This window comes from Cinclus cinclus, chromosome 7 (assembly GCF_963662255.1).
Source record: "Cinclus cinclus chromosome 7, bCinCin1.1, whole genome shotgun sequence".
NCBI lineage: Eukaryota > Metazoa > Chordata > Aves > Passeriformes > Cinclidae > Cinclus > Cinclus cinclus.
In genome coordinates, this window is record NC_085052.1 from 15676430 (window position 1) to 15694398 (window position 17969).

Here is a 17969-nt window from a genome sequence, read left to right on the forward strand (position 1 = left end):
AGTGTTTGCATTCAGCAAAGTATGAATGTTTAATTACCATAAAATGCAATCACCATTTCTTACAGACAATGAATGGCCCATAGAGCTCATTGAGGTTATCAAAAAGGGACCAGTGGTCAATTGGGTCAATGATTTGAATTGTTTGACAGACCTACAGAAACAAGGAAAGTTCAAAAATCCCAAGTAAATTTGAGAAGTTTGCCACAGAATCTGTTAGAAAGAACTGTCATAAGTAATTGAATTTAACAAAAGCCCTTTGCGATCAAAAGTTCAAGTTCAAGCTGTAGAGTTAATTTGAATTTGCATTTCTTTGTTCTAAGTTTCTCAGGAAGCATGATCTGATTACAAGGGTGAGCAGTCACATCAGGGCAATATATGCATATTTGTCTAACAAAGGTGAAATTATTTTTAAGGTCCAAGTTACCGATACCAACCGAAGGCTTCAGGATGCTGGGAAAGAGGTGAGAAAATGATGCTTCCTATATGGCCTTTATGAATATTTGTAGCAAAATAAATTTATTTGCATAATTTAAGTGTGATTTTCTTTCCTTTTTTTTTTTTTTCTAAAAAAAAACCTTTAAGGTGATAGCCCAAACAGAGGAAATCATCCGATGTAGAGTTCAACAGCGGAATATTACAACAGTTGTGGAAAAACTACAGTTATGTCTTCCAGGTGAGCGACCTATAGCTAAATATGTTGGCAAATTAAATAAAGTAAGTTGCAATAGCCAAAAGGAAAAGTCTTCTATATTTTCTAAGTTCTGATCCTGTAACATCCATTTTAACAAAAAAATTAGTATGTTTTTAAAAGATGTCGACATGTAGGTTCTGTGTCTTTTGCAATTTTTGACACAGAGCAATTGCAGCAATGTCAGAAGACATTGAGACATTTAAATGGCACAAACAGTGTAGCCACATACAGCTTTGAATGAACTAATACTTTTAATCTGGTAAACAATTAATTTGTTGCTTGAGAGGGTGGGTTTTGGTGTTTGAATACTGAGGAAAATACTAATGATGCTCTTTCAGCATTTAATATTTAGCTCTGTGTCACTGCAGGTGTTTCAAAATAAAAGGGCTCTAAATGTTGTTTCAGGAAGGTAATATTGTAGGAGTGCACACAGCTCCATAAGGGTTTTATCCTCTTTGTCATATTGGTGTAAAGTAGATTTGAGAATTTTTCTTTGTGAAGTCTTCTTGTTGACATGTTCTGAGTACAGTAGGTGGTACTGTTGCCTTTTTATGGAGATGGGCCATGGACTGGTAATGCAGATCAGGTTGTGTCATGTAGTAAGTGAATGAGTATGCTTGATATGTATAGTGTTAACTGTTTTGTTAATCTTAATTCTTTTTAATTTAAAAGCTGTTAAGAGTTCCATTATTTTTTCTTTTTTAGCTGCATTCTAGAATATTTTTTGCTAGGTTTATCATATTTATGCTACATTAGGAGTTAAATAAGGTAACTGTAGCACATCCTTTTCTATTTCTAATTTTGTCCTTTACAGTACGTATCTGCCTCTTTTATTAACTAAAGCCACAATAAGACTCACAAGTTAATCTGCTTTCTTTTATGCAGTGCTGGAAATGTACAGCAAACTAAAAGAACAGATGAGTGTAAAAAGGTGAGTAAACTTATGTCTATGAGAAAAATCGTAACATTTGTAAGTAAGTCGACAGAACAACAAACATTTATGTAGATAAATAAGTATTCTTAGTCTGTAGCTTGGTGTATATATGTATATATAGTGTTTGTTTCCTAATACTGGTCTGTATTTAAAGAATATTTGAAAATGTTGTATTAAAGAACTTCTAGGACTTCAGTGATTGCCGTGAAAAATAATGCTTGCTTAAATGAGTATGACATGTAATGAAATTACAATTATAAAATGTGAGATAAAGTTTACTGGGTTTTATTACTTAAAGCAGTTTAAGAAGTGAGAAGAATAAGATCCTTAGGGACTAATGGTCTTTGGGAGTACATTAATATCTGATTAATATATCATGATATATTTAAATTAAACACATAATGCCAGAAGAAAGGACGTTTTGCTCCTTATACCTTTATTTAGACCTATCTGGTTTCTCTATGCTTTTTGTGTAAACGGGACTATGAGAATGAAGTGAAGATAATGCGTTGTTTGGGGTTTTTCCCTCTGAGACAAATTGACTTGTTAAAAAGAATTAAAACTATAATTAAAAATTAATTTATAGGATAGTAGTTTATAACTGGTACATGACCAGCTGCTCCTTCCTCTTGTGTCTCCACTTTTTATTTTCTCAGGGAGCCACTCACTGCTGCTGTAGTCCCAGTATCCCCAGTTCTCCCTCCCTCCATGGCAGCTTGGCTGCCCCTGCCCTCTGCTTTAGCTGCATCCTGTTCCCCTGGGGTTGCTGCCTGCACCTCGCACACCCACCCCAGCAATACCACTACTGCTGTTTTCTTGTTCATGATTTCCATGTCATCACTGCCACTGTGATCCCTGTCTGCTTTTCACAGCGCCTCAGTCACACTGATGCTCTGAGCCTGCCCTTTCTGGGTTCCTGGTTGCTGGCAGTGCCTCTTTGTGCACTTGGCACCACTGCAGGGAGCTCCTGTTGACAAGTCTGTCTGGACAGGACTGTTTCCATTTGGAACTAGCTGTGCACTGTCAGTTGTCTGAAGGACTGCTATGTGATACAGATTTACTTTTGGACTGTTTGTCTGGATTTTGGTTTCTGAGTAGCTAACACCTCCTGCCATACTGTTGGACATCTGAAAACCCTCAAGAGCAGCCACTGTGTGAGCAACCAGCTTTTAAAGCCTGTGTGCAGCCATGTCCAAAATGCTTCAGATTAACTGTACACATCAGATCTATGAACATTGCAGCAAATCTGATGCATCTTTGACAGTGATGTCTGTGCTACATGATACCTATGTGTGTTTGCTCTCTGGGAGGTCTTCTGCAGAAATACAAAAGCTTTAAGAATGACCTTACAGCTGTGGCACAATGGTGTCTCTTATTACAATTAAAACTTGCTCTATGTGAACCAGTGTGGTAGATCTCATCAGCTTGATACTATACAGTGTTACCTCTGAACAGGACACTGATTCAGCATCTGCTTAGAGTAGCTGGCTTGTAGTAGTAGTAGCAGTAGCAGTAGAAGCAGCAGCAACATGTTTTGCAGTGTTGTTGGAGCAGCTCTCCAGAAAGAAGTAAACAGTCCCCTTGCTACTCAAGTCAGAGATCAGACTGAAGAGTGTGCTGTCTGAACCACACCACTTCCCTCTGCAAGGTCTTCTGTGGCTAATGCTACGCTTAGGGTCCTGAAAATATTGAAAACACTGGGTTCCATGCCTGCATTCTGCCCCACCCTTGTCTGTCAGGCAAGGCAAGCAGCATCCTGGTTTTAAAATTGCAAGGGAAGTTGTAGTTCCTAATGTCATCGTGTAAAGATCACTTAGGTGAGAGAAACTTGCAGGTGGTTTTTAGCATTTTAACTCTATTTGCTAGTGCTTTTGTAGAGTCCACTGATGGTTGATGTGCTTTCTGAGAAACCATCAGTACTCTTCAAATCTTGAAGACTTATATCTGATAATTTTCCCATGGAAGTTGTCAGACAGGAAGTCTTAAAAGTCAAAGGACTCCTGAATTAAGGGGTTTGGATATGTTATTGTCATGCAATAAAGACATCTAAAGGAGAGGGGAGATGACATAGCTTTGATGTACCTTGAAATCACATAGAGTGCAGAAGGCTCAGACTCTGCTTCAGCTTAGATAACTCTTTCATTAGCTACACTACAGTTACTATTTTGCCTGTGACTTTACAATTCCCTATAATACAGCCTACAGGTGGCTATCCCATGGAACTTGCAAGGTAATTCAACTGGTACTTTCCTTGTGTCTTGGCAGAGTGCATGTATTCTGGCCTTTATCACTACTAAAAGTTTGAGCAACAGCAAGAACATCCATAGTGTCAGTGCAAAGACCTGACAGGTGATGTGTGCACATATAAGGGATTTCAAAATTGATCTTCCCAAGTTTTGCTGTGAAACTTTTTTTGTGGAAGAGTCAGAGAGAGTAGCAGTCACAATCTAATATAACAAAGCAATGAGAAATGTTTATTTTAGGCAAAGATTTCTCATAAACCTTCACTGAGGTTTGTTGATGCAGCAAATCTTTCACTTCTCTTTTCTTTTTTATAAAAAGACATCTTGACTTTCTCTGCTTGTGGCCCTTTAGAACATGTTTTTATTATCCCATTGTCTTTCAGTCTTGCACCATGAATAAAAAATTCATAATGTTATATATATAATGAATATATAATGAATAGAATGAATATAATATTTGAAGGAAAGGAAAACAAAAGTATGGATATTATATATGTTTGGGGGATAGTTGTTACAGGAAAAAGATTGGAATTTCATTTCCTTTTTCTGTGACAGACCTCTTCTAAGGTAATGCAACATTTTGGATCTGGAATATATACTGGTTTTAAGATAATGCAGGATTTTGGATCTGGAATATATACTGGCTTTTGCAGGTGGAATGGAGTTTTACAGAAAAGTCCAAAAAGTCATCTGTTGATACCAACTTTTGGTCCTTTACCAACATGGGTAACGTTTGAACTGATGACCTAGAGGTGAAAGGCTCTGTATCCTATTTATCTGTCTCCTGAGCCATGGATAACACAAGCTGACAAGAACTGTGGTAGTGAGAGGAAGTAACTGCAGAATGTGCTCTAAACAGACACAGTTGGCTGGAAAGAGCTACAGAGGGTTTAAAGTCTTAACTGAGGAAGCACAAAGGAGAAGTCTGGTTTCTTTGCTGCTCTCCCAGCTGCCTAGTGGGGGCTATGCACCTACACAATTTGAGCTTGAATTTTGAGTCAGAGATAAGGTCATCTCACATTTCATACAGCTCTGTTACCATGGCCTTAGTTTTTGGATTTTGATATGTGTCATGAGAGGCAGGTCCCAGCTGCTTCAAGTGATTGTGGTCTAATTGGAAATAGCTAGAACTGGTGTTCTTGCAAGTCTTTTTCTACGGTAAATATTACAAAAAACCCAAACCCGTCATACAGTGGAAATAATTCAATAAGTCAATCAGCTAAGGTTGCTGCTGAATCTTCTCAAATCTTCTGTTAGATGGACTGAAGAATGAGTGTAGTGTTTCAGAGTGAGCTTTGTGCCCTGAAAGACTTGGATTTGTTTTCTGACCTTGTTATAAGCTTTTTTCCAAACTGTGGGAAAGGCAGAGTTGATTAGTTATTTAGGTTACTAAAACTCACTGAGACAGTAATTCATCCTTTCTCTGCATAAATCTTCTAAGCATCCAAATAAATATTAAGACTTAAAGAATGCAAATATGAAAAATCCATATTTTGTATAGTTTGGTTCTGCCCATGCCATCAGAAATACCCATGCCATACCCATGATCAGAACAGATAAAACCATGGTCATTTGATTTTGTTTTTCTGCATTGTTTTGGAACAGTGTCAGAATGAAGCCCTGGATTTTACCAGCAGCAAATCAATGCTTCCCAGAGGTACCATGGATCTGGCAAAAAAAATCCATCAGAATTTATATGATGGGGCTATTTGATACTGAAATGTCAGCTGCTTTCTTTGTCACCATTCTCAAGCATTGTTAGTTCAATAATTTCACTTTCTAAAAAAATTTCCTACCGCATCATTATTGACATAAAAGGTATTCTACATATCTTGTTTTTTTTTCTTTTTTTTTAATTCCCCCCCCCCCCCCCCCACACACACACAGTAGCTCTTTAATCTGATTTTCAGAAATACTAAGCCTTTGATTTACTTTACAGGTGTTTCAGAGTTAGTAGTGCCTCTATCTCATTTGATGGTCCTTTGGGCAACTGACAAAATTTGTATGCTGGGAAAGTCTAAAACTTAGGTTTAAAGTTGATAAGGCAACTAGATTTAAAAACAAAATAAATAATTGTGGTATAAGGATTTAAATTGCTATTTCTATATGTCACCTTCAGGATCTCTCTGAATATGATTTTTATGTAGCATTATCAAAAAGTCCCAAGGAACTTCCTTAAATGTGTTTGGTAGCAAAGTTTTAGATATTTACTCAGTGGAAATGTAGTAAGCAAGAATATACAGTATTTCCTCAAGGGAATCACTTAAGTTGGAGAATACTGCTATTTTTTCTTTGTAAACTAGGTTTTAAAAACAAAATTAGGATTTTGTCTCTTTTCAGCAGGAAATTTTGGGATATAACTACAATTTTTTTACTTAATAAGCTTGTGTGCAAATAAATTATATTCAGTAAAATTCAGTCTTTGAGTGTATCTTGCTCCTGATCTGTGTAATTTCTTTACTGCTGTAGTTTAACTTGATGGGGCATTTTTAGTAAGTTATGGTATTTCTCTTAACTGCCTCCAAACAATACTCTGCTGATAAAACCCTTGAAAGTTCTCTTTGTCATTTAAAGCATAAAAGAATACTTCATGTACACGAAAGTAATGGTCACTTTATTTTAATTTCGGGGTTTTTGTGTGTTGATATTTCATATTCTATACAGACCTGACTGTTCTGTACCTGGGGCATTTTGCAAATGGTAACATGATGCAAAACACTAATAATGATCTTTGTGGGGTGAGAGGGTGACTATTTCTTTGTTGTGAGGTTTTTTAAATTTACTTCTGTGTTGTGTGTTTGTTTTTTCTTTCCTGGTTCTTGCTGGTATTAGAAGGTGCCATTTTTATTGTTTGGAGATTTTAGTAAAATCTACTGTGCAAAATCCACAGTTTTCTCGTTATGATGTTGAAATGGATTGGTTCTGCACAGTCTTATCATACGACTCATATTGGTGTTTCAAACTTGTGTCTTCAGTTCGAAAAAATTGCAGATTTTGTATTGTGGTGCATATTCTTATCAGTTCAGAAGAATAGACAGAAGAATGCTGTATTTATATGAAAAATAACTTTGAAGGTACTTCTTTAACTCATATATTGTCAAATGGGCAATCTTCACCTTATGTGATGGATAATACATGCTGGGAACTAATAATATTTTCAAAACCTTCAACATTGAGTTAAATTGAGTTAGTTTTAAAATCTAAATATGTAAATACATCATTATATAAAATGATATGCAAAACTTTTTTGTCTAAATCCTGACCTGCAGATGACTTTCAAATTAATAAAACTTCAGTGCTTTATCAGAACAGATGTTAAAAGGGCAAGGTCCTGAGCTCCATATATGTATAATTAGTAAGGGACTCTAGAATGGATTTAGAATGGATTATGTTAATTCTGATCTTGGAGCCAGCAGTCAAAAACCTTCCAGATGAACTAACAGTGTTCTGATAAGCTGATCTGTATAATTTAAATAAAAACCTTTTATACGATTTTGATGCTATTATGGTTTTATTCCCCAAAAGTCTCACCATGTGGCACTCTTGGCTATTTTCTATTTAGAAAAACAAAACCCACACACATAAACCCCCCCAGACCTTTTCTTATGTGCAACATTCCCGTCACCTTATGTATATTTTATATAAGCCAAGCATATAACAAACAAAAGCTGCTAATTTACACTTGAAACCTCTTTATTTGCAGTCTTCTGAAAGCAGCTCTGTTCTGGAATAAAAGAGAAGATTTTTCCCATCCTCCAGCTATGCTGATTTGTTAACTTAGAAATGTCTTGATTAAGAAGACAAAACACTGTCTTAATTTCAGAATTGAACAAGAAGTCATGGCTCTAGTGTTAGTAATTTGTTATTGATTTTCTACAGAAGGAAACCAGAAACCTGAATTACGTTTTTGGGAAGTGTTTACTCACTATATTTACAAAGTAATATCCAGAAACTAAATAACGATACTGGACACTTTCCTAGGTTTTCTCATTTGAAGGGATTTTCCTCATATTCAGCTTTTTCCCTCAAAATAATTTGGTAATTTTTCAAAACAGATTATATTGGACTTTAAGGAAGAAAAAGGAATTAAAATTATGGAAGAAAAGCTGAAAATGGGTTAAGGATATTGCTCCATATTAGTGGAAAGAAAGGGCTGGAACTAGCAGCAAGTTAACTCCATCTGATCTGAGTGTTTTGGCTTTTCCCATTTAAGACGAAGGTAGAAGGCATTGGTTTATTTCATTCTGTTCTAACTGGACAAACAAAATTCATTTTCCCAACTCCCTCCAGGGCTGAGTAGCTAGTAAGAATACTACATAGAGGGAAATTATTGTCACATCTGCAATTGACTGCTGTCCTACTCATGTTTTGCCTGGTTCCTGTGTGATCCCTGGTTGAGATCACAGGTTTGTTGGTTATGGTACTTGGTTAATTCAATGTAGTTTTTTTTCTAGGTGGCATAGACTGTATTTTGTCAGAAGAGTTAATAGGTGTGTGGTTTAGAGTGAAATATGATATACTGCTGGAAAAAAGCATTGGTCAGGATATGTGTATATGTGTCTTTTCTTACTGTGGATGGTGGAAAGAGGGTGGCCGTAGATGTGTGTACGTGTTCACGTGTACCTGACAAAGGCAGATGCCTACAGGCATGCTTTTTCAATATTTTTTTCATTGTTTGGTACATATGCTGCAGTGCTGGGTGATTGGCAGTTTGTGTTTCAGAAGAAGCACCAAATCATAAAAAAATCCTAATCAGTTCAGTCAGGAAGGGAGGATAATGGTTATAACTTCAGTGTCTCCGTTCTGCAGGATGCTGCATATGGTACTGGGACTATTGTTCAGAGCAGTTAATACTACAGGAGCCTACTTAAAGTTTTGGCTTGGCTGAGTCACTCTGGCACTTCACTGGGTTTTTTTTCAAACTAAAGCATTATATGGATGACCTTTTGATTGTTAATTTTTCTAAGAATAGAATAAATTAATTAGATTGCTTCCATGTGTGATATTGATATATATATTCGATAAATTATTTCACCTACTTTTTATGAGAAGCTACATAGTTTTATTTTAATCTCTTTGTAGATACTATTCTGCTTTGAAAACAATGGAGCAGCTAGAAAATCTGTATCTTCCTAGAGTTAGCCAATACCGCTTTTGCCAGATAATGATAGAAAATCTTCCAAAACTGCGTGAAGAAATAAAAGAAATATCCATGTCAGATCTGAAGGATTTCTTAGAGAGTATTCGAAAGCATTCTGACAGAATTGGGGAAACTGCCATGAAACAGGTAAGCCAGCTGAACAGAATTATCTTGGTCCTGTGGTTAACTGAAAATTTCAGTTTCATTAGTTTCAAATTATCCCAGAAGGTTTGTTCAAAGATTGCAGTCATCCCACAGACTTCTGAGTAAAGATGGAGAGCTGTGAAATGCAAACATGTTGTGTGGGTTTTATCAGTGCCCTAGACAAGCAGTAGTTTTCTCCCTGAGAAAGGAAGGAGAGATGCTGTATATCTGAGGTTTCAAGAAATTACGAAGTACTTTGATTAGTCAACTCCTGGATAGTCTGTATCTCAGCAGCTACTGCACCAAAACAAAGAGCAGCCTATCTGGCCAGCTGGCCAGGATGAATTAGACAAAAGAAGTGTTGAGATAACTGCTAGTTCTCTCTAAAGTGCTACTTATACAGAAGGCTGAGGTAAGAGCCAGAAGGAGACTGAAACACCTGGAGGCCTTGCCTGCTTCATCACAAAATAATCTGCCACTTCAGAGCACTACTGCTAGGCAAGGTTTAAAGCAGTAACTGCTTTTAAAATTTATTCGGAGAGCAAATAATGTTTTCATTTGATTTCTCGTTGACAGAGTTCAGGTTGGGTTGCCATTTTGTCATCTAAGATTCTTGTAAAATGCAGCATTGATTATTATAAATGAAACCTAATTGCAAGGTTATGCTGTGCTGCCTTCAATAGTAAGGGCAATATAGTGCCTTTGACTTCTGCAGCTGACTGCACACATAGACTTAACTGTAGACAGCAAAAAAGTATCTGGGAGCTTAGATACCTGTATTTCATTTAAATATTGATTCTCTGCAGTTTATGATCAGGAAAATTACAGATTGATTTTAAAACAAAATCTGCCTTAAAAATTTTATTCTAGGGATTAAGGAAAAGTTATGCAGGATTTAGTATTGAATTTATTTTTCATCCCAAGTTGATTAAAGGCAAAATCACTGGTGTAGGCTGAGGGTGCACATGCACCTTGCAGTTATAATGATGTGTATTCAATTGCACTACCCATTTTTCATGTCCTAGCATACTCATCAGTGATGAAATTTGAATTGCATGCCTCTTAATTGATTCTACTCTTAAAACAGGCACAGCAGCAGAAAACATTTAGTACTGCTCTTCAGAAGCAGAATAATGTAAACTATGGTCAGAATATGCATTTCGGGAGAAACAAGATTTTGGAATCCAAGAATGAAATCACATTGAAGCGAACATTTGAAGATGAGGATGAACATGATGAAGAGGTAACTTTGTACCTCAGCTCATCTTATTTGAAGTGAATTTTGTAGGTTTATTGAACAAAACTTTCTGTCTTTACACTGTCCTTAGAGGATTAACATCAGTTACTAAACTACATGGAACACCTTCAAGGTGTACCAGATCAACATTTTAGGGTGAAAAATTAGTGCTAAAATTTTAGTTGTATTAATGCTAACTTTAACGCTATGCTTGAGGACATTCAGTTGGACAGGACCTGCAGTTATACTAGAACTTAGTTGCAACTTCCATCATACATTACCTGCCAACTGTTAGTGTTATGTGGCCCACTAGAATATTCTGGTGTTGCTAAATCCTGCATTTTGGTGTTGAGGACTTCAGCTTAGGTAAGAACTCTCTCATCTGTCAAATACTCAGTATTCCTAAATTGAATACAACAGTGAGTATTTAGACCATTATAGCTGATGCTCTGGAAATACAGAGAAAGAAGTATGGTATTTTAATACAAGTAAAATTTATGACTGTAATGCAGAAGGAGAAGAGATTGGAGCAGTTGTTTTACTGTTTTCCGATAGAAGACATCCATTTTTGAGTCCTTATTACATAGACAGGTTCTGTAGGTAATGTATCCCATTTTGCAGATTACCTGCTTATTGTATTTTATTTACTCTTCTTTTTCCTTTCCTTCTTCAGGTTTTAACTGCCCAAGATCTTGTGGACTTTTCTCCAGTCTATAGGTGTTTGCACATCTACTCAGTCTTGGTATGTATTAGGGTGACCTCAAAAAAAGATTTAAATTTTTGAACTTATATATTCATTTTCACATTGTTCATATTTTCACATTGTTCATATTTTCACATTGTTCATACTCTTAATAGTTCCCAATCAGGCAAGTATATTACTTCTGGTGTTAGTAGTTCTGGATGAGCCAGCTGAGATGGGTATGGGTACTCAGGGCATGAGCCCATGTGTTCTTTTGTATGTGCAATTAAGGACACTCCACAAGGCATTTGTTACCTAGATGTTTTTTAAGTATGTATGTAAAAGATGCATGTTTGCATCCACAAACTGGTATCCACACATTCACAGTTCCCACAGGTGTTCCATGTTGCCCAAATATTTTGATGAATGTTACAAAACATGGGAATATTCAGTCTGAATCTTGTGGAAATTTGAGTAGTAGCAAAAAATAGGAAGCAAAATCTGGAGATTCTTACAGGGTGTGCCCAGGCAGATTAGATTGGATTCAATGGCAAAGACACAATAACCTATTTTAGCTTCTGTAGAAGAGATTCAATGCACAAGTTTACAAGGATGAAAACTTTTTTTGGGAAACATGGTATCAAGTTATTTGTTGTCTTCTTATCTTTCCTGTGTCTCAGTTACTTTTGAAGTAAGATTACCTATAAAATTTAAGTGTCAGTGACACGTAGATGATGTACTTGTAAGTATTGCCAATCCTACAGTCTCAGTTGAACCTGCCTTCAAGCATTTAGACCGGGTTATCATATTTTTATGGAATCCTTGCAGCTGTGTTACATGAAAGCTTGCATATTGAAATACTGTTTAAAATATAATTTCTATTTTTTAAGAAGAGATGCAAACAGAACCATAATTAATTGGCCATATCACTAAAAAGTTAGGAGGAAAAGAAAGACAGGCTGCCAGAACTATTGAAAGAGTAGACTGTTTCTTTTAGCAGAGAGCAGTGTGAAATAACACATTAAAAAGAATGTGTGAAATTAAGCATACCAGTTGATGACAGCTGCTAATTCTTTCTTTAGTATAATAAAGGAACAGGAAGTAAAATTGATAGATGACATTTAAAAGTAATGCATAATTATATTTTTCACTTTGACAAGGATCCTGAAGTTGCACCCTTTATCCAAATATATGCTTTTTGGGTTTACACAGAAAGTTTTCCAGATTCCAACTTTACTGGAGGCAGAAAATAGCTTGGAGTGCTCTGTGATATCAAAAAGGGTTGTTGATGTAGACTTCTGTATTTCCTGCCAGCATCATTTCCTTAATAAGTCATGATAGCATTATCAAGAGTTGTGCATTAGCCGCATTTTTTTTCTCGTTTACCATGTGTTGCAAACTGTCTCTTGAGTTTAGAGAACTTGATGATGGCAAAGAAGGAGAGTTGATACCAGATGGCTTTTCATTTCTATAATAAGGATCTTACAGCTAGTGCTATGTTCTTAATGGATTCCGTCTCTGCTACAAAATTTTAGAAATTATTCTAATTTCACACAGGACAGAAGTTTTCTACTCTGCTTTTTCATATTGAAGAAGAAAGCACGATTTTTATATACCTCAGAATACTACACATCTTGTGATTCCAACCTGGTGATGGCAAGATACATACATACCAAACAAAGACTGTATTTATGCAGTAACCTTAGACACTTATGAGAAATATACATAAAGGGATTTTTTGAGCCTTAGTATTATGTGATACATTGCATATATGAATTCTGGTGAAGATACACCTGCCCCTTTTGCATGTAATGTTACCTTTTAATAAAACACCATATCAGTGTAAAGCAAACGTATCTATGGTGTGAAGTAGTACCTCCTATATTAGCAATATTCCTAAAATTTAGAAACAAAACATGAACTGATTTATTGTTTCTGTTGATAGAAAGTCATGTAATTTTGGAAGCTGGCCAAAACAAATGCATTGTTTTGTTGTATTTTATTTTGCCTAGGCTTTGCTAGTTCAGTGAGTGAACCATCAGGGTTGTTGGTGTATTCTGCTGATGGCTTCAGCACATCTGGTTCAAACAGTTGTTATGCCTGAATTGTTAATCCTGACTCCACGGTATAGTGTGGTCTGTAATTAATCATAAGATATTTTACATCTCTACTTGTGGTGTGGATTTGAGAAGAACAGCTAGTCCTTTTCACTTGAAGCTTTTGTCAGGACTGGGTAGAGATTCGATGCTGGAGTTAGAAGTCAATAATTTGAAAACTGCACTGAATATTTTGGGCTGGAGGTAAATGGTTGGTATCTGTGAGCATTATGTGTTTGTATGCATTGGGGCATATTGTGTAAAATTCTGCAGCAGCAGACAGTGTTAGTAAATTTGCATATTGGTTTCAAGTGGAATTTTTTTTGTTTTAAGCAAAGTCTCTCTTTTAGGCTTTCTTAGGTTAGCAGTTTTTTTCTAAATATGATTAAATATTCATTATGAACTAAATATTCATTATGAACTAAATTTATATCTTATAAAGAAGTTATATAAGTAATGCTGGATTAGTAGGCTAAAATGTAATAATTTGATTTGGAGATTTTTTGGAAGACCAAGTAATGGAATTCTAAGCAGCAGTGGCTTAATAATAGGCTCATAAAGTAAAAACAAACCTTAAAATTGCTAAGCTGCTTTATTCTGCTTGCATAGAAATTGCATCTGGTTTGGTAGATAGATGAGTCAATGTAGCACTGATTTCAAATGGATAGATGGTTTTTACTGAATGATCATCTTAATGACATGAGTAGGATGTCACTTGAATTCCTCATAATATCATCTTTAGGCACAGAACATATTGTATTTTTGAGGAGCAAGATAGGAAAAAATCCAAATCGACACTCATTATAAATCCAAAGAGAATAAGCAAATATTCAATAAATCTCATGTATTTCTTTCCTCAGGCAAGGTAATGCAGGCAGTGTTCAGAAGTCTCACATATTCACAGAAGCATTTTTGTAACAACTTTATAATGTAGATATTTTCTTTAATAACCTAGAGAAATGTTTTAGGAGACGATGAGTTTCAATTATACAGTAGTAGGCAATGTGCCTTGTCTATGAATATTAATATACTTTGAAAGTTGTCATTTTAAAATGGGCATACTGTGTAAAGTGCATAATGTTGCTTGGCAAAACATAGGCGTGTGAGCAAAATTTCTATTTACAGTACAAGCTGTAAGGTTCTCTACAGAAAAAGGTAATTTCTGGGTATTTCATGCATGCAAAACTTTGCTGGTGTCAGCTGGAGGTTTACTTGCAGAATAAATGCAAAATATGTGCTTAGTTTGAGAGAATTCTACCTATAAATTAAGAAGGGACTTTTCCACACTGAAATAGTATTCTTTTTTTTACTACTATGTCTTTTTTTAGGGTGATGGAGAAATATTTGAAAACTACTACAGAAAACAAAGGAGGAAACAAGCAAGATTAGTTCTGCAACCACAGTCAAGCATGGTAATTAATACTTTCAGTTTTGCATTGATTTGAGTTGGAGTAATGCTTGGAATTTTTGTTCCTAAACTTGTTTTCTTTTTCATTGAAAGCATGAAACAGTAGAAGGCTATAGAAGATACTTCAGTCAAATTGTAGGGTAAGTTTTCTAAATGAAAATTTATTTCAGTTTTACTGTGTTGATTCTAATTCAACCTACGTCCTCCCATTGTCCGAGAACTTATTCTGCAAGATTCAGTTTCTGCTTTAATCATGTGGGTGGTTATTTGCTGGATCTGAGCAGGAAAGAACATCCACTATCCTACCATCCATCCTACCAGGAGGGTGCCCTACAAGGACCCTGCAGCAGGCTGGGCTCCAGATGGCGTGAAACAAACTTTTCACATTTTTACTTCATTCCGGGTGAAGCACAACACCAAACCTACCAAAGTGTTACTGCTCCAGTGAGGAAGGTTTTGGCTAAGCTTGGGTGTGAAGCTTTTGGCTATGCTTGGGTATTTGCTCTAATATTAGAAACAACTGAATAATTTAAGTATTATTTTGTTTTAGTTTCTTTGTAGTAGAAGACCACATTTTACATGTAACCCAAGGATTGGTAACTAGGACATACACTGATGAACTCTGGAACATGGCCCTTTCCAAGATCATTGCTGTTCTTAGAACACATTCAGTAAGTGAGAAGTCTTATCAGTATTGCAGTTTAAATCCTCTTACTTCAGAGCTCTGTGTATTTAAAGCTGAGATAGCAACAAAGTGAAAAATTACACCTTTCTCATGTTTTCTTTTTCTCATGATTAAAAATTGCTCAGATTTGGGAGGGAGCCTGTCAAGCTTTTGTTTTTCCCAACAGTATCAGGCTGTGATCCACAGCCATGGGCTATTTGCATAATCCTCCACTGATTTACAACTCACTGGGTCTTCCAAACCTTCTCTTAGTCCAGCAGTTTAGAATATGCAGAGTTAATCTACTGTTATTATTGCAATCCTTCCTCATTAGTCTCAACTGACCTCTTCATTAGATCAGATTGAATAGTTCAGCACTGAAAGCACCACCAGGAAATAGTTCCTAATTATCATTCCAAATGCTGTGTTTCCAAAATAAACTCCACCGGCAAAACCCTTGCAGCTCTCTCATCAATGGTATAGTAGTGTTATATTTGTTGAATTAAAGGTATTAGAAAAATTCTGTATCACTCAGGTATTTCAGTGCATTTCAAGTGTCTCTGCTAAGTTTTATTCCTACCTTAGCTGCAGTGATGCTGGATGCTGTTTCTTATTCCTCTGTGAAAAACCAATGGAATACACATTGTTCACTCACACTGATTGATAATAAATTGCTTCAGAGTTTACTATTGGTGTAAATTCCACTGTTGGAAGAAATACAATAACTTTATCTTCCCTTTTGAATGTTTTCTAGCAGCATTTCCTTTATTCAGTGTTATTTTTAATTTTTATTAAAATTGATCTTAATTCAAGAAATATTTTATATTTTCTATATACTGAGGAAAAAATGAGAAAAAAGTTGAGATTGCAACCATAGTTATCATAGGACCTTTATTAACAGAGGTACATGAGATGTTCTCATACTTTTTTACTTCTTTTGAGAGGAATATTAAGATATATTCATCCAGCATTTTTTAAAGCAAAATACTTTGCCAGTTAATTGTCTACGTGTGGATTTATATACCTATATAAGAACATGACAATTTAAAGGTTGAAAGTAAGGTAATCTCTAAAGAACTCTTCAAGATCTTCTTGTGTTCTTGGTCACTATTTCTTCTTTGTATGCAGAACTCCTGTCAAACCCAACTCTCACCAGAATCTCTCTAACATCATCCTACTGAAGACTAAAGTTTAGATAAATAAACCAAACCCTTCCTTTTAATAAAGTATGCTAAGAGCAAAACTTCAAGGAAGGTGGAACAGGTGTATATTGTCTTCAACCAATAATATATTCTCATGCAGCTTTAAATTGTATTAATGGAATTTTTTTTACTTTATCCAGTATTTCAAATAGTGAAGCTGAGGTGAAAGCCCTAGTTGTATGATTCTATGTCTCTGAAAATCAAATTTCGGTTTCAGTCACCTTGTAAATAACTTAATGTTTTGACCTTCTTATAATCCAATTTAAATTTGAAATTGTTTAGAAAATATTTTGTTAAGTTTTACCCATGCAGCTGGGAAAAACTGTCAGAGGTGGTGCAGCATTAGTTAGACCCAGGCTTGGTGGTCATAAGAATGTTCTGTGGAACCTCTCTGATTCTCATTCAGCCAAGTGTGCTTGTGTTCCGCTAAAAGAAATGTAATTTGCTGATTTTCAGTCTCAGTACACCATGCTGGTATTTATTGTTTTACACCATTGAGTTATATAAAAATTTAACAAATATTTTTTATGTAGCTGGACTAAGTAAATACAAGTAAGTCTAAATTGTTTTTCACTAAGGTTGGAGAGTTTAACATGTGATGCTATTCTTTGAAAATGTATGTCCCATATTTTAAATCCTTTTAATAAAACCAGAATTTCTCACTTCTAGTCATATTGCAATGATCCTGACCTTGTTCTGGAGCTGAAGAATCTCATTGTGGTATTTGCTGATACTTTGCAGGTACATACTGTATTTTTAATTTAATTGAAATTCTTGTAGTCAGATTTTAACTTTAGGTGGGTGCAATGTTTGTGTTTTCATGGATCATACATTCCAATCAAACCCAAAATTGCATAGTAATGTTAAAAAAATGTATCTCTTGCCTTAGGTTCTCATTTTCAGTATTATGAACTGAGCATGTGTGTTCTGGGCTATCCAGCAGAAGCATCAAGCAAGCAATGCATGATTGCAAGCATCAGATATTCCTAACTGTGCAAAATTAGTGTTAGTTTTATAAATCATGTACGCTCTTGTCTTTTAAAAATGCTTTATTTATCATCTTAAGAAAGAATAGCATTCCAGTTATCATAAACTCTTTAGCTAAAAGACAGATGAACATCATTGAAAAGTATTCTTGCAGTTTTTAACAAGCAAGGAGAAATGGGGCAAATTTCCCAATGCATAGGAGAAATACTTTGGTAAACATTTAATAAATCAATATGTAGTAGTGTGCTAAAAGTACTGTAGTTTGTGTTATAGAGGTGATAAGCTTGAACATCTCAGTCTCATCTCAGACTTTGAAGTGTTATGGTAAGAATTGAGTACATTGGTTCTTGAACTATCCCATCTTCATTTTCATCCTTTAGGGCTATGGTTTTCCTGTGAACCGACTATTTGATCTTTTATTTGAAATAAGAGACCAATACAATGAGACACTTCTTAAGAAGTGGTCTGGATTGTTCAGGTTAGTATATCAAAGTAGTTATGCCTTTTGTATTGCATGTATTGTTATTGTCTGGGCTCAAGT

At 35.5% G+C, this 17969-nt stretch overlaps 1 protein-coding gene across 4 annotated transcripts in view; it reads left to right on the forward strand.

The window, feature by feature from the left end:
* EXOC6 (exocyst complex component 6) overlaps positions 1 to 17969 on the forward strand; it is an 86601-nt gene that overhangs the window by 18943 nt on the left and 49689 nt on the right. For 3 of the 4 annotated variants that reach the window (XM_062496181.1, XM_062496178.1, XM_062496179.1), the window contains exons 3-13: positions 414 to 461; positions 583 to 673; positions 1577 to 1622; positions 8951 to 9155; positions 10240 to 10395; positions 11063 to 11131; positions 14496 to 14579; positions 14669 to 14715; positions 15126 to 15246; positions 17111 to 17182; positions 17809 to 17906. In XM_062496181.1, coding sequence (XP_062352165.1) covers positions 414 to 461; positions 583 to 673; positions 1577 to 1622; positions 8951 to 9155; positions 10240 to 10395; positions 11063 to 11131; positions 14496 to 14579; positions 14669 to 14715; positions 15126 to 15246; positions 17111 to 17182; positions 17809 to 17906 — 1037 coding nt within the window. The remainder of the gene's footprint in view (positions 1 to 413; positions 462 to 582; positions 674 to 1576; positions 1623 to 8950; positions 9156 to 10239; positions 10396 to 11062; positions 11132 to 14495; positions 14580 to 14668; positions 14716 to 15125; positions 15247 to 17110; positions 17183 to 17808; positions 17907 to 17969) is intronic. The other variant, XM_062496180.1, reaches the window with a different exon arrangement.